General features: G+C 32.7%; 1 protein-coding gene across 1 annotated transcript in view; it reads right to left on the bottom strand.

Moving 5' to 3' along the window:
• LOC123665777 (microtubule-actin cross-linking factor 1) overlaps positions 1–23697 on the bottom strand; it is a 222973-nt gene that overhangs the window by 161222 nt on the left and 38054 nt on the right. Inside the window, exons 4-5 of the mRNA XM_045600037.1 lie at positions 13407–13496; positions 8500–8670 (exon numbers count right to left, since the gene is read on the bottom strand). Of these exons, the coding sequence (XP_045455993.1) occupies positions 8500–8670; positions 13407–13496 (261 nt within the window). The remainder of the gene's footprint in view (positions 1–8499; positions 8671–13406; positions 13497–23697) is intronic.

A 23697-nucleotide genomic window follows, 5' to 3' on the forward strand; every position in this document is an offset into this window, starting at 1 on the left:
TGTTACTATCTGTGTGTAATTAGTCGATTATTTCTTATTAATGTGTTTTTTTAGCTCATTTACGAGTTATTTACTATTGGAAACTTTATCGGTTTATATATTAGCCGTATAAGTTTTTTAATTTGTTGCATTATTGTACTATTTGTTTTCTAAATATAAAAAAAAAAAACGTACGCATTATCCATAATTAGTTAACTGACGCAGTTACATCTAGTGCATATCTTATGAAATCATTGGTTACTAGCGAGAAAATATCAGCATGCGCATTCATTTAATATTACTGATCGCGTATTAGAATATAACGATTACGCATTTTAAGTACTGGGAGACACTGAGAAGGTGCAGTACAAGTACGGTACCGAAGTCCTTCAGAACCCCTACGCCTGAATCGATAACATTCTTACCAAAAATCGACGAAAAGTGTGTATCCAATAACCGCGTTTCGTACTTTAGTATAAAGCTGATAAGCCAAAAGCTAACAGTTTACTAATTACCAATTTTCATAACCCTAACCTCTTTCTATTCCCTTTTATTTTTTCAGCCAGTAATTCAACCTCTTTCTATTCCCTTTTATTTCTTCAGCCAGTAATTCTTTCGTGATTTCGTCTTTATTGCAGACGATAAAACATTGTGACTCGCCTGCTTGTTTAAGGCTTTTTAAATTATAATATAACAAAAAATATATCCTAAGTTACCTTATAATGGGAATAGTCTTTGAAGTATTGACATGGGAATTTCAATACTTCAAAGACAAGGGAAAATATCAATAACAAACGTTGTGAATTAGAAGAAGACGATTAAGATACAAAATAATCATGAAATGATGATTTTACACATAACGTACCACAGAAAAAAGTTAATAAAAAGTGCATCTGAGGGTTAGTCGTTAAAATTGAATCTCAAGTACTAAGAAAATAAAACATAATTTTGAATGGAGATAAGATCAACGTCCCGGTACAGTTTCGAACTATCTGATCTATAACAACTTCGCAATACGTTGCATAAACGAACGCGGGTAATCTATGAATAAACATATCTGTATTATTTTACATGACATCACTTATAAGGAGGTGCTGAGATTATAAAGCGTGTTCGAGTATCTAAGCTACATGACTGAATTAAAAAAAAAAGTATGCTGGACAAAAATTTAGTACAGATAAAAAAACGTTAACATTCGATAAGCAAATCTGATTAATTATTATATGTAGCATCGACAAAAGAATAGAGCAAACGAGAGAATAGCATAAATAGGTACAATTTATTCACAACATAAAAAGGCCGACAACAGATGGCGCTGTTTTCTTAAAATGAAAAATATGAGGGTAAGCGAAAAAAAACTCGCCTTGGAATGCTTGCGTATTGTGACTATGACAGACGCAATTCCATCAAAACGTCTGACAAAACTGACTGAACTTACAGTACGTGTATAATTACTTTCGTAACAAAGAGTGATCAGAAGTAACTTTCTTATAAAAACTCTTGACATAACAAAACTTTTGTACTAGGTTAAATAAGGATGTGTTCATTAAGTATTTAGCTTCAGGAACAGATATCCTACTATAAAATACTACATATATTTTAGGATGGCAATAAATTTTTGCAAAATCTAGTATAGTTTTTCAAATTTACACCATTCTTTGTCATATAGCGGTAATTCTTCAATGTAGAACCGTATTTTTTCCTAAGACTTTAGTTTGTTCTCACCATTTTAATATTAGTTTTATAATTTGATAGAATAACGTGACTATTAAATGTGCGAAATTCAACATTCCCATAGTAATAAAATAATGTCATTATCTTGAATCGCTATAAGAAAATGCTTTAAAATACTAATTCTATTAATTCGAAGTATAAAGTTAACGAAATTTTTGTTAATCCATATATTTATTTATTCTTTTTTAGGAAAACAAATAGTACATAATAAATTTTACACTTGATCGAATAAAACCCATGAGCATGGCACTTGCAAGTGTCGATATATTAAAAAATCTATGGCTAACAACAACATGGTAAATTTCGTTTTGCATGTAAACAATAATAAAAAAATATATATCAATAATTTACAATTAATTTTATTGATTATGGATTTTAATTGTTGATAAAACGGCATGTGTTCGTCACGTTTCGAATAATAGCTAAAACGTGCTTTAAGAGCAACCTTTAAAGTGGTTGCGGCAACAAAGCTTTTCCTACTTATATTTGAGTGTTCGGAAGTTTAAAAGCTGTGTATTATGTATAAAGATTAATGCCTTTTATAATTCACTATATATAAGTTTATGCAAAGTATGCCTCGACTATTTTTCTCTTTATAATTTTAAAATTTAAACCCAATATCAAGACAAGGCGTCGATTCTCAAACTATACCTGCATTGCACATACATTATTGATATTTTAAGTTACAGTGAATTAAACAATATTTATAATTCAAAAAGTATTTAACTAGAACAAAAAATAGAATTACAAACTTGCACCTACAGCATAAATACAATAAACAATATAATAAAGATAAATATTAAAACAGTAATTAATTAGGCGACTCGAGTAACGAATTCAATTTACTTAAGCATTGCAACAAGCATGAAGAAATTATAATATTGTACGATACTTTGCATCTAAGAATTATTCAAAGAGCTATGCTTAAGGCATCACAATTATATCATGTTGTTAGCCAAGGAGACCAAGGTCAGAAAGTTGGAGCTGTACCAGGTAACTTGGAATTGCTAAGTGTTGAGGATAAGTAATCACATAAGTGTCATTTAAACTTAAATGATAATGTTGTTGCTTTTGTTGTTGAGTACTTTACGAATGCTATTCATGACACGGATGTTATAGATCCTAAATATTATGTGCAAAAAAAAAACAGATTAAAGTTAAATGCACAATGCTCAAACATATAATATTAAGTTTCTCTCAAAAAGATGTTATCATATTTGCATGCATTTCAAAATATAAACGATATGATGTAACTAAAAGCCAAAAAAGAAGTACTATTTATTTTGCAATCAGTTTCCAAAACAAACACAAATAAAAAATTTCGCTTGATTGCGACGCATGCATTCAAAATCGTCTGACATTTTGGATATAAGGTGTTATTGAATATCGTTGACAATTCACCTCAAAGCATCCCACTGTCGGCAACCTTTAAGAAACGATACGTCAACTGTTACTCGACCTTGAGTCTGACAGATCCTGATAACACGCTGTATAAAACCTTATACGGACTCGAGTAAGTGTGCCAGGCTCTCAGCCCACGCGCTCGTTCAGTACCATATTAATAGATCGTTATTTTTTATCGTTCGACGACTGACGGCTTTCTGTAGGTTACTTGTTAATTGCGAAAAGAAACTTGCAATATGCGCTGAATTTTAATTGGGTTTTGCTTTAAGATATAAGATCTTTTAAGGACAGTTGTCAATGATATACGTATTCAGGTATTAGATTGGTAGGACGAGAACGTTCACTGAATACATTTAGGATAAAAACAAACAGGAAGGCGAAAAAAATAAAATAAAAGCATTAACTATAAAAAAAAAACTATTTTATCTAGTTAGAAGTAGCTCCGATATAAAAAACTATATGAGATAAATTACAACCAAATATATACTGATACAAATAAATAATTTGAGATCAAATAAGAACAAATCAGGAAGCAGAATACAAGGATATATTATTATTACGTAACAACATATAACACGTTTTACCAAAATCAGCTATTATAGATGCTAGAGACAAATTACTAAATGCAGACGAAAAGCTAGCTTAAGACCTAAACGAAGTCAATGGTCTCAAGTTATCAGTAATTCAGTAATAATCGAATGCGTTAGTTGACTGTGAACAATGCATCATGACGACATTCTGACTCATATTTTGTATTAATTTTGTACTACTCAAATCAAATAAGCTTCTTGGGTATATGACAACGTAATTAAATATTACGGTAGAAATTCTTGAGAAAAGCCTGTTGACAAGTACTTTTTTTTTAATTCAGGTGTATATTACAGTACACAGTTGGTTACAATCTTAACTAAAAAAGTTTCAAGAAACGATGAAGAAGACGGATGAAGGCGAATAACTAAAACAAAACGAGTTTAGTACATAATAAAGTAACTCTGAATGAAATACGCTCCAAAATTACCTTTAACAAATGGACCTTTTAGAATTTCGTTTTGTTTTATAATTATTGACGTTAAAAATATTATTAAAGATACTTAATTTATTCTCGCCTTTTATCCTCTAACTCTTTGAAATGGCATTTCGTAACGCTAATCTTAATTTAAGAAGGTTATAGTTATTATTTCCCATAGCTTGGCGTGTATTCTACGAGACGCTTTCACATATTGTTGGTATTGTTTTAGTAAATACAGTACAGTAATAGTTACAGACAATAATAAACTCTACTGCTTAATATATGAACTAGTTATTTAAAAAAACGAGAAGCGAGGAGCAAAATATAAATTATACGAGGTTATAAATGTGAATAATGAAGAAGACAGGTAGGTATACATAGACCTAGTGTTTCTAGGAATAATACTAATAACTTTCGTATATTAAAGTAAATCTCATCATCATCATCATCATCATCATAATCATCATCATCATCACCTCAAGTTCACGGCAGACATGCCAAATAAGCTTTCAAAAGTAAATTTAGTAAACTCAAAGTTTTTAGACGTTTGGGAGCGTGAAGAAAAGGGAGGATCCTCCACCAGACGGGTGTTTGTGTCTGGCGGGCTAACGCCCCCAACGGTTGTTGTCGGGATCTTGTATATATACTTAATCACTTTGAAAACTCTGATAGCGCGATGTAGCATACGTCAGTTTTTCTCTAATTACGTAGTTTGTAGTCGTTCGTATTTCGCGTGATAGATGTCGCCACATCACTCCCCTCCGAGACCGGAGGTCGATAGCAGGTTAAGTCGTCCGTTCATCTTGTGATGCTTGCCGGGCCAGTGGAATGTTCCAGTGAGTCGGAACCAGATGCCGCATAGTTCACGGTGAGTCGGAACTGTCTGCGGTGATGCTGCATATGCTCCAGTGAGTCGGAGTGGTGCAGTACTGCGTAGTGGCTGGCTGCTGCGTCGACCAGGAGAGAAGTGCGTCTCTGCTTGCTGACCGGCCGAAGTGCAGTGTGCTGTGCCAAAGTCGCTGAGAAGGCTGTGGGCGATGACCAGGAATGCGCGTCCGCTGCATGCTGGTGGTCAGGATACCCGTAGTAGCCGTAGATGCTGGCTGGCTGAAGCTGTAGATACTGGATGCTACTCGCTGCTCGAAAGCTTGAGGAAGTGATGATGACGATGAAGGTTGCGTTGATGTTCATGCTCGGGGTCAAGTGATGATGACGTCATGATGACGTGGCTTTTGCGAAGGCTGCGCTGACGTTCATGCTCGGGGTCACCAGTTTGGGGATGCGTGGGTATAGGTTGTGAAGTTCTTCGTCCACCATCGCAAAGGGAGGATCCTCCAACCAGACGGGTGTCGTGTCTGGCGGGCTAACGCCCCCACGGTTGTTGTCGGGATCTTGTATATATACTTAATCACTTTGAAAACTCTGATAGCGCGATGTAGCATACGTCAGTTTTTCTCTAATTACGTAGTTTGTAGTCGTTCGTATTTCGCGTGATAGATGTCGCCACAGACGTTAAAACGATTTATAAGTATGCAAAAAAAAATTAAAATGCGGTTTACAACATATCAGTTGATATTCTTAAGCAAAATATAAATGGCAATTTAATTTGTCCTAGCAAAGCTGCTTGCAACGTACACTACTCAAAACACTTGTAATTTCTTGTATTAGCCTAATGTGTACACATTGTGTTCTGAAGACATGTCTAGTTGTTATGTTTCGCTCAATTAAATGTCAGTCTCGTGTCTTCCTGGTACACGACTACCTTTTCTCATAAAAGCTCATTGTGACGACGTGCACACACACAGTTCTAGACAACTTAATATCATGCAACAGGTTTTCAAGCTGATTTCCTTATTATAAATTCTAGAGACATCCAATTCAATTGCACCGGAACAATACCGTGATTAGAAGGAGACGAAAACGCGTTACGTAATACGAAGAAACGAGATGGAGAGTGAACTTTGCTTTCTAAGTTCTGATGTATGACATTTTATATAATGAGCTTGACATTTTTGAAAATCCGTGACGGAATACACGAAATAAGATCTTATCATAATGAGATTTAGAACATACGTAATACCGCGACAGTAGATATTGGAAGACAAAAGAAACAGTGTATCAAATATTGATGAATGACAGTTTAATTGATACAATACGACTTGTAATTCAAAAAACTGTCTTAACTTTAGGCACCTTTAAATAAAATACCTATAATGAGATCCCACTGAAACTGAATATCGTATTAACTGCAGAAAACCATAAAAACATTTTAGATTAAATTTGAAAATCGATTTCGAGACAGATAGATATTTAAGAGAGTTGTAATGAATACTTCCACGATGTAATAGGTGGCACAAACGACAAATATTTAAACTAAATGATGACGTTAGATCTTGCTAAAACGACGTGTTTCGCCACATCAGTACTGTCTTGCAAAGGTCAAAATATCAAGGTCAGGAACATGTTATGCTGCTACTGCGTAAAAACACGATGTTTTCGTCATTGAATTTGATACAAGTCGTAAGCATATGTCATTGTGACAGGTGAGGATAACATACAACTAATGATTTATTAATAGGAAAAGTGGTTAATTAGTTATTAGAAAAAGTGCTACATGAATTATTAAATCCTTGATTTTTTCTATGTATCTATTATTCTATAATATAATAAGAATTAGCCAATTCATTGATTAGCTAATTCTAAAAGCAATAATTTATAACGCAAATAAGCTAAAATAATCTAGTGTAACATCTAATAACTTTATACAAGGTATAGTCTTATTGTGAGATGAATTTGTTCAAGAACACTATGTTATATTATGAAGAGTAACCAATTTAATTAGATAGCATTATAAATGTTCATAAAGAAGCTAATGAAATTAAACAATAAATATGAGTAAGAATCGGAATATTTATGACCATACAAGTTTTAAAAAACACATTGAATGAAAAATATTCCAAGAAATGGAAGATAAATTACATGATGTAATATTTTCTGGAATTGGATGTCATGAATTCAGATACACTACATATCGAATATTAGTAATTACTTAACATAGGATGCAAATGTCAATCATTAACAGATTAACTATTTAGAGAATTACCATAGGATGCAAATGTCCATCATTAACGGTTTAACTCAGAATATCAATTGATGATGAAAACATAATAGCATACAAAAAGTAACTATTTCAAAATCCACAAATCAAAAAGGAATAAATGAGGATGCATTAAACAGAAAAATTGTAACATAAGAAATGGAATGTCAGGAGATGAAAGTAGTCCTTGAGTGTTTAATTATACTCGAGTTTCACCAAATTATTTTAACTTGACTTTAGTAAAATTGGTGAAAGTATCGGAATGTTTCGTGATGAAAATTCCTTGAATTACTCTATGAAATATTAACACCTATATTAATTCTTTCGTAATGACGATAAAGATAATACACTAAAAGTGATGTTTTATTAATCAGCCTTATTACATATATCAGTATATTTGTACGCCAAATTTTGACCAATTAGTAACATGAAATTAAAACGTTAACACAAAAAGCTCTAACACAGAGAAAGTAACGGCTAAAGGAAATTAATAGAAATAATACATAATTTGTATTCATCGTAGACAAAAAAATCCAAATTAATTGAGGATTAAAACTCTTATAATGACTAAAGTAGAAATTTGAAACTTTCAACTTTTAAATGTTCGTTGCATTTACAGTGGCGACCACGGAGTTTTTTTTTAACTTCTATCTGAGTTGTCGTGCCAACAGCGAAAATTGTCCCAGACTTACGCGTTAATAAGTATATTTGATTTAATGTAGATTTATAATTGTTTTTATACCTTTTTTTATTTAGTTTTATTAATTTTAATAAAAATAAAATTAATTTAAAGACTAACCTCCAAATTAATAAACTATTGCGAAATCTGACGGAGTGTATACAAAAAGTTCAATAGTAGGTCATAATCGGATTAAATGATTGCAGAGATCATTAGCGCTGTGACCACTGTTACTGTAAATAGGTACATCTAATTCGAAAATAATAAAAGCTTTAGAATGTAAAATTTATTTGTAGTTTTACGTAACGCCTTAAATATAAACAACACTAATGAACACAAAAAAAAATGACAAAAAACCTAATGTATCTAATATTATAAATATTCAAAAACGAAACAAAACTGCCTAATCTGCTACATACATACATCTCGTGTTTAGATGGAGCAGGAGAAATTTGTAATCTTTTACATCTTCTGTGACAAACTACGTTTTTCCAATTATTGCTATATCTAGGAATAAATACCATTAATCTCTATCAAAAACACATTCCAATGAATAAGAGAAACATACTTAAATATAAGTATCAAACAAGCACTGACCTGGAAATGCAGGATAATCGTCCAAATAAGTCCCAGTGTAAGTTTCGGGTTTCCGTCCACGATGTCCTCAGCTCTGATGTTCACGAGCTTGATCTTCTTGTATCTGAGGAAGTCCAACGCCATTTGGACATTTTGCAGCATGTGGAAACGCATCCGACCTCGCTCACGCGGCTGGAAAAAAGGGATTTTTTGGTAAGACTTGATTTATTGTTTAAAGGAAATAATGGTTATATAATGGTATATCTTTTCACAAGTTCACCTTTGCATTACAGTCATTTGAGAATGACATATCATTGTTAGTTAGTTGAATATGATTATACATACGAAGCTAAATATTCTGTGCAGATCCTCATGGGGGAAATTTGTACAAAACAACAGCAACTTTTTGCGTTAGATGATCAAAACTAGGTCAGTTTAGATTCTGCTGTGCCATAATTTATATTCAATATAATCAAAAACAATTATAGCCGTAACTTTTAAATATGTTAAGCTTATATTCTGATCGATAGCATATATCTGATATGATATCGGTCTGTCAGCAACGAAGAAAGCAGGCGCTGAACAACAATTGTTACGTTTACTATAGTATACTACTACTTGCTTTCGATTATATTTAATACATCATCATTATCATTTCAGCTCGTTGCAGTCCACTGCTGGACATAGGCCTCCACAAGTTCATGCCGAAAATATCGTGAACTCATGTATTTTGCCCATAGTCACCACGCTGGGCAGGCGGGTTGGTGACCGCAGGGCTGGCTTTGTCGCACCGAAAACGCTGCTGCCCGTCTTTGGTCTGTGTATTTCAAAGACAGCTGTTGGATGGTTATCCCGCCATCGGTCGGCTTTTTAAGTTCCAAGGCGGTAGTAGAACTATGTTAATCCTTTAGTCGCCTCTTACGACACCCACGGGAAGAGACGGTTTGCCAGATTCTTACTGCCGTAACCACGAACCTATCTCAAACTTAGAATCTCATTCAACTGTAGACATTTAAAGTATATGTTTACTAATTATTTTATTATTTTTTAAATACAATCAAATATCACATTCAAATGACATCCGACGTAACATTAAATACAGTATCGATTTCTTGTAATACACATTTTTACGGTATTTTAAATACAAGTGATATATAAACAAGCGTTTAAACAGATAATTATACAACAATCATTTATGTTTACCTGAACGTTTAGCCCAGCAATAGCAATCAAGAAATAATCCGTTCTAATAAAGGTTGCAATCAATTACCGTTGCTCAATGAGCGAACTAAGTAGTATTTTTGCGCCACTTACGATTAATGTTGTGTGAAATAGAATCGAATACAAAAAAAACATGATTGTTTTACACTATTATACATATTTACAAGTCACAACTTAAGAATTTTATACTTACAGAGAGTTGTGACATAAATTATGTCTAAACTGTACTAATATTATAAAGAAAGAGGAGGAGATTTGATTGTTTTTTTTTGCATTGAATATAGGCTCCGAAACTACAGAACCGATTTAAAAAAATCTTTCACTGTTGGGAAGTTACACTGTCCGCGAGTGACATAGGCTATATTATATTTTCAACAAATTAGGAAAAAAATATTTAAAGTTTTGTTAAATACCCGTGCGAAGCTAGGGCAAGATGCTAGTATTTTATAAATATATGTGTCGATATTAAAATAAAATTTAAAATTGTTATGTTTATTTTGATATGAAGCTTTTCAAAACATGTAGTCTCAATATAACAATGACCTATAACAATCAGTAAGTGCACCACAATAAATTATAAATTTATTTCAGTAAAGTAATCCGCCATCCAGTTTCACTACAGATTGGCGAAAGCTGTGAAGACCTACGCCGTAATTGTGGGAATGTATTGATTGGATTTAAATTATTTATTAATCAACTTTTTTCATTTTTAATATCCGGAGACGTGATAATCATGTTTAATCAACTTTTGTTTATACTTAATATAATAAAAAGTAAAGACTTTTTTATAAGTGATAAAAACAAAAAACTAGTGGGACAATTAATTTTAAGAACTCACCGAGAGAATGCTACATTGTCACTGAATATATGGCTTTACCGCTTTATTATACATTTACAGGAGAAAATGAAACCATCAAAAACGCAGGCGAAGCCGATCCGGAAAGCTAGTATTATAAATATTCTTAGTTTATGTTTATACAAATTAAGAGTTTTAAGTTACCTTTAACCTATGAACCTGTAATTATTTACTCTTTATTTGATATTAAATACTCGCTGTTTACTTTAGAAAAATTCGGTAAATATTAATTATATATTAACCGAAATAAAAAATACTAGTAATAACCATATAAGACTCAAAAAAAAATTAACAACAAAACTCAATTACATAACGTGAACATATCATACACTATCATGTTAAAAAAAAAAAAAAAACTAATATTACAGTCATTAAATCAAGTCATAAGCTACAGAGCGTGTCAAAGAAACGTCCATATGTAATTATTCTTAAAACACATTACCTTCCTTTCGAGACGTATAAAAAGTATTTAAACAAAAAGGCTTTAATGTAACGATATATACGAAATTTAATGGCCTTAACCTATATTAAACATCGATGTATCCGCGGAAGGGCGATAGCGTCTTCGCTTCCGACCGCACCTGCCTTCATTACTTAACTTCGCTAGTAATTTTACCAGCTGATATTTTACTACATATTAACATGAAATCCGACATTTTTTTGACCTTATCATACTTTGAATATTGAATATACAGGTTTATAAACAATTTTAACAGTATTTGTAAAAATAGTGTTTGCTAACTAAAAAAAAAAAAAAGATTTCAATTTACAAGTAAAATCGTAGTACGTAAGTAGTCGATAAAATTTTGAAAACGGATTATTAAAATCCACCAAATTTAAATGAGACTGAACGAAAAGCACTATTCGATTTAAAAAAAAATATCAAAAATCAAAACACCCAATAAAAAGTTACACACAAATAAGTGCTCCTTTTTTGAAGTTGAGAATCTTGTGCTTTTTTTAAAGTCAGTTAAAAATGAATACAATAATATTGATATATACATTTATATAGTGGTATATTATTGCGAATTACAAGACAAAAATAAGAACTAACAATTTAATAACATCATGATTACATAACACAATTATGAAACTATTAATACACATAAAAAATAAATTATTCACATAAAACCAATTAATTAATAGTTAATATCAATTTACAAATAAAAATAAAAACATTGGAATGTTTTTCAAATTGTCTTATATCGACTCTTAAATTACAGTATTATACTCGTACTAGCTGACCTGGCGAAATTCGTATCGGCTTTTTTTTTCTCTTAAATATAAGTATACAAATAAATAAAATTGGAGTGCTTGTTTGTAATATTAAAATAACCGCTTTTTACTAAATTCATATACACGTTACATATACCAAAATAACATTCTTTTTATACTTTTTGTCTGTTTCTCTGTTTGTTCCGGCTAATCTATAAAACGGCTGGACCGATTTTGACGCGACTTTCACTGGTAGATAGTTGGTGTAGTAAGGAGTAACTTATGCTATTTTTATTTTAGTTTTTTTTTTTATTTTATAACTGCGAACTGAACAATAACTATTTTATTAAATTCTACGCGGACGAAGTCCTTGGCATAGCTAGTAATTATTAACTGTGTACATATGACATCGCTCTGGTGTAGTGGTACGTGTGTGGGCGCTCACACACCCGGTCGTCCACATTGCGGGTTCGATTCCGGCTCGGGAAGCATTTGTATTTCTAAAACTCCATTTTTTCAAAAATTCATTCTTTTCGGTTTGGTTGTCTGTCATTGTGGGTCTCCCGACCTCGCCTCGGAGAGCAGGTAAAGTCGGTCTCGGTTGTTATTATTGACACTTGATAGCGATCGTTATTCATAGTAAGGAGTGTATCTGCCAACCCGCAGTGGAGCAGCGTGGTGGATTAAGCTACGCGTCTCCTACAGGAAGAAAGAGGCCTATGCCCAGCAGTGATATGGATTGTATAATGGATAAATTTAGATGAATCTATTATTTAATCGTGTAAAATATAGGAAACAAACGCAAACATAACATTCGTTTTTATGAATAAATTAAATAGAAGAAAAAACTTGTATTAACCAAGGATACGATATTTTCCTGATTTGTTATGAATTAAGTGTTTTTTTTATAGATAAAACTAGTTTTATGAAATTAATAACAGTTGTTTTCTTGTATTTTTAATTTATTTTGAGACCGATATTAATTATAGTTACTTGATATGATACTTGATCGTATTAATTCCGGAATTCGATTTATTTACTACTAGCGACCCGCCCGGCTTCGCATAAGTCACAATATCAAATATAAAATGAATATAAGTGAAAAAAAATGTGTTTATTTACGACACCACATTAGAAACCTCTAAAACTATCAGTGTTCCTCTACTATATTATGTATGTATTATACATATAAGCCTTCCTGGAATCACTCTATTTACTAAAGAAAACCGCATCAAAATCCGTTGCGTGGTTTTAAAGATCTAAGCATACAGACAGCGGAATGCGACTTTGTTTTACACTATGTAATGATACCAAACAAAATGTAACAAAATGATTGTTATATAATAGAGGGTATAATTAGCTCGATGTGCATTGTTATTGATACATACAAATTATGCACGTTTAGACATAACATATTTAACTTAATAATTAATTTTATATAGATCTCATATTTCACTTTAATTAGTAAACGTATACAAATCGTACTGTTCAAAAATCATCACCTACAATTCAGGGGTTTCAAACTCAATTTTGCAGAGCCACAAAACATCACACCGTCCTTACCTTTTCAAACGGATAATAGAATGTACTTCGTTGAATTCCTACTAAAAGTACAGTGCAAAGAATTTATACTTACAAGGTGTTCGCCAGATAACACCTCCAGCAGTGAGATGAGGTTGAGGCCATCGCGCAGGTCTTCAAACAGATCGTTCACGTGACGGTTCACCTGGAAACATTATTATATTAATAAGCTGCATGTAACAAGACCGTGAAGAGCTTTCGATCCAAAACAAAGTAAGTTCTGTAGTCTATTTACTATAAGCCAAAGTTTGTGGAAGCAGAACACGTGGACATCTTTGAAACTGGCTCAAAATATTATACTTAATATACTTAAAAATTAAAAACAATTCCTAACACTAACGATGTGTGACAGATGACTATATTTTTCCAAATATTTTTATCTTACATCGACAAGCAGATCCTTGTATTACGCAAAACATAAAAAAAATTAATAAAAAGGTAAAATTTGGCTACATATGTGGTAACAATAAAACAATTCGCTTGTATCTTTTGAATCAGAATCTCCTACAGGCATTTCTTTATGCAACGTTTTGAGCAATCTATTTTTCTTTCATATGAATTTGATTTCAATGTAAAAGTGATTATATCAACTAATACCAAGTTAAGTTAAATACGATGGCAGCAATAAATCTATAACAGGTCACAATATTTTTCAAACAACAATTTAAAATATCCGATTACTTAGGAATTGTAAATTAATAACAGAAGTTGGCGGTAAATCTTGCACATCCGTTATATTAAACCATTATAACGGGTAGATAAATATGATTATAAAAAGTAGAAATGAACTGGGACGGTCTATAAAGCTACAACCAAACTTCGAAGATCATAAATACAGAATGCATTGCTTTATCGTTGGTATGTGACTCGAAAGCAATATATTATTATAATAAACCAAAATTAATAAATTCCTAATTTTTTTTGCATACTTTTATTTATTTATTCTTAATGTACACCAAAATACAGACACATATAAAGAAAGATACAATACAAGATGTAACAAAGGCGATCTTATCGCTAAATAGCGATTTCTTCCAGATAACCTTTGGGTATTTTAGGAATTCTAGAATATATTCAGTTCTTGGCATCGTCAACCTATCTATTATTCGATGTTCATTTGATATTGTTTTCACCAATATTTCGTTCTGAATAAATTTTGAGAAATAAAAACTAATTATAAGGAGATTTTTTTCGTTCGAGATATCGAGACTTAAAAACTAACATAATAGCAAGTCACGTAATAAAAATATATTTTTTACAAAATCATAAATAAGTAGAAAAGAGTTAATTTCGGTATCATCGATGTAACTGACTATTTACGTACGTAATCGATATAAAATTTATATAAACAATCCAACATCATAATTATAGAATTAATAATACACATGCAACAATGAATACGGTGTTAGAACTTGAAACTAAAAATGTTAAGCTACTCAATCACAGCAAACTATTATATTTTTGGACGAGTATAAATAGAAAACAACGACAAAGGAAAACAATCTTTGATCAAAAGAAGACGAAAATAAAGATTAACAAGTCGAGACAACAGGGGAAGAAACTGACAACAGTCTTGAATGAAAGACATCTTTACTTCATTGTTTACGAACTTAAATTAAAATAAAACAAACAGTGTATTTTAATGACTTGATTAAATTATAATAGGTACATTGTAATATGGATTAAATTTTCGGAATAATGTTTGGTATTATTTGCACTGTCAAATTTTCACCATTACATAGGGAGGGTAACAACGTGATTAATACGTTAACAAGTTAAATTGTTAGAAAAAATATCATGCTGATGTTTAAAACAAAAAATTACTCGAAAAAAAAAACTAACTAAAATAGCAATAAAAAAAATCTAAAATCAAAACGAGGCGTACAAGACTCCCAAAAAAAGCGTGACTTACGACAATCCGGTTATTTTGTATGCCAAAAAGGAAGCTAAAGAAAACGAAATAAATATTTCTTTAAAGGTTTTTTTGAGGAGTCTCTGTCTACAGCAAAACAACAACGACACATACACGATCACAACTTACTTGTTGGGGCGGACAACATGGTTGATTATTGATAATCTCGCACACGTGAAGACGTGTGTACGTCTGTCCGAGCAGCGTGAAATATGCAAAAACCTGGATAAGATACGCTAATGAATCTAGGCTTAAATCAGTATGCTATTCTTATACAACAATTAAACATATTCACTCATAAACTAAACCACCGTACATTCCTAGAAAACTATGAAACAAAAAACAATGTCCAATCAAGCAGTACAATGGAAGATAATATGACAGGAAACGTATTAAATAACTATTTCTGATATTTGCATATTTATAATAGACATTTATATAATTATTACTAGTAACTAACGTTCTTGAAATACTTTTAGAACCAGAGATATAAATCTTTATAATATACACAAAAAATTTATAGATTTAATTATCGTATGATCATGCAAAACAAATATACGTGCGATGATGTAAAAAAGTAAACCCATCGACACATACTAACGTTATAGCTCATCACATATGAGATCATTACATGTTTTTGAATAATAAAAAAATTATGAACGAAGTAAATAATAAAATGTATGAAATTTTTAAATATAATTGTGTAATAACTACAAATGGTAGCCAACTAGGTGATAGCGAAGCGAATAAGTGTATGTACACACCTTCAGATACTTCCAATGCTGCTCCGAGTCCAAATGAAATGCGATGAGAAAACAAACAAGTGAAATTTTTTTCTCACATTAATTAGACTAAATACACATCTTACAAGCTAAGATACAATTCACCTACGTTTGCTTATGGTTTTAATTGTAGGTAAAGGTAAATTAATAAGGTAGGTATAAATAATACAGTTTCGCCTCTTTTATTTAAACCTTTTTTCTTCAAGCCTTACCAACCTTACAAAGTTTTTGTTGAAGCAGCAATAATAATCAATATCTCATTATAGCTTCCTCATAGTACATGTTTCATGTAACAGTATATTGAATCATAAAATTATAATCAAAACTTTCCACCATCATAATGTTGACTACATTTACTTACGGTATTTACAACTTTAACTTGTGTAATTTCAATAGAAAACTGTAGTTAACACAGTTTTAGATTAACTAAGTAAGGCGTTACGCTTACGCTTCAGTCTGTAATATCCCACTGCTGGGTATAGGCCTTTTTCCCCACGTAGGAAGGAAGTATCAGAGCTTAATCCAACACGCTGCTCCAATGCGGGTTAGCGGATATATTCCCTACTATGAGTAACGATCGCTATTAGATGTACATGATAACAACCGGGACCGACGGCTTAACGTGCTCTCCGAGGCAAAGTGGGGAGACCCACAAGGACTGCACAAACACCCAAACCAAGGCAAACATATGTATGGCCAATACAAATGTTTGTCATGTGCGGGGATCGAACTGGCAACCGCCAGCGCAACAGCCACAAACCAGTGCTATGACCGTGACGAACGTGTCGATAAGGCATCAAGGTACAGTAAAATAAAAGCAACAAGGACTATCAACTTAAATATTTTAATTTCATAATTATTGCTTTGAAACAGAAGTAGATAATTATATCTTTGTATCGGGCTGGTAATAAGCTTCATGATTGAGATTTGACATAAAACTTACACACAGCTGTTGATCTAAGTCCTACGTAGTCTTTCGAACTTTATTAGAAAACCCATACGACCTAAAATTGTAAAGCGTCTCTAGCCATCGTTCAGTTTATCTAACGGTCGAGAAACAGGATTACAGCGCAGGAATGTCTGTGACTCATTACATATGATTAATAACTGCCATTAAAAACAGAAATAAGAAGCAATTTTAGTGTGCTCCTAAATTTTTATTTACTTTATATAGTTTATTTACATTTTTTTGGCAAGATTATGTGTTGATTGTTTGTGTAACTCACCGATACTCATTATCTTAATAAATTTTCCTGTCAAATTATTATCAAGAATCACTTCTTCTTTTTACCGATTATTTTACTATGGATTCATACAACCTAGAAGCTCTGGGTAAGCTGTTTGAAACACGTATGCAGGAGTATGAAAGGAAACTACAGAATGTAGCAGAAGGATCATCTGTGCATACTGATGTTACCATGCTGTCCCAGGATTTTTATGATTTTAAATCGATGATCTGGCAATTATTTAATAATATAAAATCACAATTAGAATCTCTCTCGCTAGGACTTGATAGACATGAGATGATCATGAGACAAAAGGTCCTTCTCTTCCACGGCATTGAAGAAAAACATAATGAAATGCTTCCTGAGGTAATATACCAGGTAATAGCCGAACAATTAAAACTGCCTGATATTCCAAAGAGCGATCTTCAAGTCTGTCATCGTCTTGGTGTCTCTGCGCAAGCTAAATCAAGACCTGTCTTAGTCAGGTTCACTGCCCTTGATCCCAGGCAGGCAGTTTGGGATGCTAAGACATTACTTAAAGGCACTGGTATCACCATTTCGGAGTTTTTAACCAAAACTAGACATCAGATTTTCCTATTGGCTCGTAAACATTTCGGAATCAAAAATTGTTGGTCAACTGAGGGAAGGATAGTTATTAATCTTCCCGACAAAGCACGACGTAAAATCGAAACCATGGCCTCCCTTCAAGATATTATCTCCAAATTTCCAGTTGGTAGCGGCGATACTAATGTTCCTATTGTTCCTGTGCATGTATCTGACTCTAAAAGTGCTAAAAAAACTAGATCCAATCGACGTAAATAGTGTGCTTAGACGGAGTTTGTGTCGTCATTACTTGTTAGATATTTTTTATTTGTATTACAAGGTCGGTATTTAGAAAATATATATGTAGGTACTTTAGAATCCAAACATTGTTTAAGTCGGTGGTTTAAATTTTACTATGTATTTAATTTATACTTTGTTTTGGCTTTTATTTCTATATGTTGAGTGGTTGACATTCGACTGCTGTCAGTACGCCTGTTGGCATTGTTTGTTTTACCTTTTTTAAATAGTGACACTGACCGTCCTATATGTTTATTTTTTTTTTATTTTTCTTTCTTGCAATTATTGATAATATAAGTCTACTTGTAATATTTCCTATTATTATACTGCTACTTTTCTTTTATATTTTAATTATTATTATGTGTTTTGTTTTTTATTTTGTTCATGTAAATTAAAGTACCAAGTTGTAATATTTCCTAATACTCTGTACTGCTACGCATTATGGTTCAGCTATATTTGTAACTTTTCTTTTATATTTTATTTGTTTGTTATTTTTTTTTTTAATTTTTTTTTTAAACTTTGTTCTGTTATTATTGTTATATTAATTAATGCTGTAATTGTTCCTAATATTATAGCTGCTAGGTATTATGATTTAGCTATATTTGTAACTTTTCTCTTTATATATATATATATTTTTTTAATTTTGTTATTGTAAAATTGTTTTGAGTATAATTAATGCTTTTTCCATCTGATGCTGATCTTGGTTTATTTTAGGTAATTATTTTTAATGTGTTTTTTTTTTATCCTCTCTTGCATGAGTGGTGAGTTATTACATTACTGTTGTGCTTTGAGTTGTAATAAAGTATATTTTTTATTTATTATTCTTATTGTATATTTATTATATTTAATTTTACGTGTTGTTAATCATATATTATTCGTCCCAATACGTTATATATGGATACTAATTATATATACGATCTTGATGATAGTTTTTTCTCATGTTCTTCATCCAGCAGTTTTAAAAGTGTAAACAGTATATCTTCTTCGCCTTATACATTATGTGATCAACTATCGTCGGTATTCTGTGATTATCGCTCTTTTCTAAATGTAGTGCATATTAATGCACAAAGTGTTCCCAGCCATTATTCAGATATACTGGCTTCCTTCAGTAGTGATTCTATTGATGCGATCTTAATTTCAGAATCATTTTTAAAACCATCGCTCCTATCTAATCAATTCGCAATACCAGGATATGTACTGATTCGCAATGACAGAGTTGGTAAGGGGGGCGGAGGGGTGGCTATCTATCTTCGTTCTGAAATTAAGTATACGGTCGTCGACACGTCTCCTTCAACTTATTCAGAATCAGCTGAACACCTAGCTGTTGAATTATTTTTACACCATAGCAAACTATTACTTACAGTCTTTTATTGCCCGAATCTTAATATTGATTATTTTAATGGATTTGATACTATCCTTAACAATTACCGCACCATTTACCAGCATGTCATTATAATGGGTGATTTCAACACTTGCCTAATGAAAGATAACCTTCGTGCTCGTAAACTACGTGCCTTACTATCATCTTACAATCTTCATCTCTTACCCACTGCTGCAACTCATCATTTTCCTGATTGCACCCCTTCTCTGTTAGATTTAATGATTGTATCTTCAATTGATAATGTTCCAGTTCATGGCCAACTTTCTGCTTCTTTTTCTTATCACGATCTACTTTTCCTGTCCTATCGTGTGCGTCCCCCTAAACGTATACCTCAAGTAATCTTTCGACGTAGCTACAAGAATATTAACCAGGAGGCGCTGGAAAGTGATGCTTCGAATATTGATTGGTCTGATGTATTGAGTGGCATCAGTATCGACGAAAAAGTTAAAAACCTTAATGCGAAGATTTTAGACCTTTATGATCGTCATGCACCACTTAAAAGAACCAAAGTCAAGCATAATCCCGCTCCCTGGCTTTCCGATACTATTAAGGAGCAAATGGCATTAAGAGATCGTGCTAAAAGGAAATTCAAAATTTGTCCTTCCGGAAGTAATCTCCAAAAATTCAAAATTCTTCGTAATCGATGCAACCGTCTTTGTCGTGCCGCCAAACGTCAATATTTTCACTCTTCTCTCCAAAATAGAAGTACTTCAAACGTGTGGAAATTTCTTAAGTCCGTGGGTATCGGTAAATCACCTATCCTTTCACCTAGCGATTTTGACTTAGATGCTCTCAACAATTTTTTTTCCCATTCTCCTACGAGACTGTGTTCTAACGTCAAAAAAGGCACTCTAAAATATTTATCAGAATTACCATTGTCCAATACTCCTTTCTCCTTTACACCTATAACTGATTCAGATATTAAAACTGCAGTCCTTTCAATTTCATCGCAGGCCGCTGGCAATGACAAGTTATGTTTGAAAATGATTACGCTGATTCTTCCATTCTTATTACCGATTCTTAACCATATTTTTAACTACTCTCTTACCACTAGTACCTTTCCGAAAGCCTGGAAACAAGCGAATGTTATTCCTTTGCCTAAAGTTACCAATCCTTCTTCTTTAGCTAATTTCCGACCTATTTCCATATTGCCTACTCTCTCTAAAGTTTTTGAATGCATTGTCCGCAAGCAGTTCTCTTTCTTTTTATACTCTAATGATCTTCTCAATTCACATCAATCTGGCTTTCGTCCAGGCCATAGCACAACTTCGGCTCTTATCGACGTAACTGATGATATTCGCTTAGCCATGGAGAATAAATCGCTTACAATCCTTATACTTATTGATTTTAGTAATGCTTTCAATTCTATCGACTTCGATATCCTTCTTGGCGTACTAAAATCTATTAATACTTCTTTATCCGCGTTAGCCTGGTTTGAATCCTATCTTCGGAATCGTTCACAGCGTGTTCAAGTAAATACATCGTATTCCAACTGGTGTAACCTTACTGTGGGAGTTCCCCAAGGTGGCGTACTTTCCCCTCTTCTTTTTTCAGTTTTTATTGACTCGATCACTAAGGTCATATCTTCCAAATACCACTTATATGCTGACGATCTGCAAATTTATCGCCATTGTAAGTTACATGATGTCGCGTCTGCTATTATCTCCATCAATGATGATCTAAGGCGTATTACTGAATGGGCTGATAGTTTCGGTCTTACTGTTAACCCGGGAAAGACTAAAGCATTAATCGTAGGTAGTAAACGCATTCGCTCTCGACTTGATATAGCTGAACTACCCCCTATTACCATCAACGGCGTTCCTATTACTTTTTCCGACTCGGCTAAGAACTTAGGTGTTGTTTTTGACTCCAATCTTAACTGGAATGCTTATATCAATGAGATCAGTCGTAAGGTATACTTTTCGCTCCATTCTCTAAAAGCACTACAAAATTTTTTACCCTTCAAGACTAAAGTTTCTCTTGTGCAAACTCTCATACATCCGATCATTGATTACGCCGATGTCACTTGTTTAGATGTCACCGAAGAATTGCTTAACAGACTTGAGCGACTACAAAATTTATGCTTGCGTTTCATTTTCGGCTTAAAAAAATATGATCATGTAAGTCACTTTCGTAAACAGCTTCAATGGCTACCTATCCGCCATCGTAGAAATTTTAGAATACTTTGTTTCCTTTTTAAGACTCTTTTTAATCCTCGTTCTCCTTCGTATCTACGGGACCGCTTTTCTTTCTCTCACGACGATGATTCTCAGTGCAGATCACTTAAACGTTCTCTTCTTCAGATGCCCACCCACCGTACCGATTTTTATTCTTACTCCTTTACTGTACATTCCGTTAGACTTTGGAATTCCCTACCATATGAAATTCGCGATTGCAAAACACTATCGCTATTTAAGAAAAGAGTTAGAAAATTCTACCTTAATCAATCCTAGTCTAAAATCAATTTAATTAAGTGTCCTTATGCGTATTGGAATTTATTATCGTATGTATTATATTATGTATCGTATATGTGTATGCGTGTATGTATAAGTATCGTATTATTTGTATCTACGTGTGTATAAATTATTATGTATTTATTTATATATTGTATAATTATGTATTTATATTATATTTTTATTATGTATATGTTTAGATTGTACACGCTAATTTTGCGACTGTTTTATAAGTTTCCTGTAGCAGGACTACTGGAAGAGATTCCATCATGGGATAAGTAGTGCCTTTGTACCAGCATTGTTTATAAGAGCTATTTCCTTTTGCTTTCCTAGTGTACATAAATTGTTAAATAAATAAATAAATAAAACGGCACACACCAAATACCTATAGAGGATTTAGGTACTTAAGGATACCTTCCTGTAAGATGAAAATTAAATACATTTTTTTTCTGGTTACGCTCATCGTACAAATCGCATTAGACATGCTCTCAGATACATTAAACTGATGATTAATTTCTCTCTTTGAATTATATCATAATGCCTTAAGAGGGCGATAATTATTATTTGCTTGCAGGGTCATTGCACCGATCGTAATTAAATCGAATTATATTTCATTTATTTCAAATTTGTCCTTTATAAAACGTATCACGAAGCGCAGCAATCGACGACCCAGCTTATTGGTTCTGCCTAAGACTAGGACGAAATTTACCAAAAGGGATATCACATTCTAAGGAGCACAATTTTACAACAAATTACCATGTCCAATAAAAGATGTAAGCCCAATTAACGAATTTAAATTTCGGCTTTCACAATATATTCTCAATAATACTTTATCGTTAGAAGAAACCATTTAAACTATTATATTCGTTAACTGAGCACTAGGATTTATAATGACGACGATATGAGTGTTTTACTTTTATTGTGGGTGTGTTGTTCTCATGTAAGTGACATTGTCTTTTTGAGAATAAAGTTCTTTAAACTTATTTATCACTAATCATAATCAGTAAAACTAATCCTTAATAAGTAACTTAAGACTTATTAAACATATTATTTATACGAATAAAAATAACAGCCATGAGTATCATTATATATATATTTTTTTTGTCACTAGGTCGGCAAACAAGCCTACGGCTCACCTGATGGTAAGCGATAACCGTAGCTTATAGACACCTGCAACACCAGAAGCATCGCAAGCGCGTTGCCGACCCAATCCCCAATCCCCCAGGAGCTCTGGTCACCTTACTCACCAACAGGAACACAATACTGCTTGAAAACAGTATTATTTTGCTGTGATCTTCTGTAAGGTCGAGGTACTACCCCAGTCGGGCTGCTCCGTATTTTGAGCAGGAAATTCCTGTTGTGCCCTACCTTAGTTATATAAAATGCGATTTTCAGTTCTATATCCCCAGCGTACATATTAGGAGCACAAGTCTTTTACTTTAATAGGCCAGAGGACTGTGAAATTTAAGGATTACCATAATTTTTTTAAACGTGGGCCAGCTATTGACCAATAGCCAGTGGGCGAAGACCATCGTGATCTGCTGCCAGATATGGTACAATATTGTCGCACGTGGTTCATCACATATCAAAATACCGCCCACCTTGTTTAACGACGATTACGTAATCGGTGAATGTATGGCTTTTGATGTGATCATACTTGTAACGTATCTTTCAATGAAATGACAAATTGTCTTCTGCGGATTAATTATTGAAAGATCTTGTTATCACAAAATTTTAAACTAGCTTTTGTCG

Source organism: Melitaea cinxia, chromosome 24 (genome assembly GCF_905220565.1).
Source record: "Melitaea cinxia chromosome 24, ilMelCinx1.1, whole genome shotgun sequence".
Lineage (NCBI taxonomy): Eukaryota > Metazoa > Arthropoda > Insecta > Lepidoptera > Nymphalidae > Melitaea > Melitaea cinxia.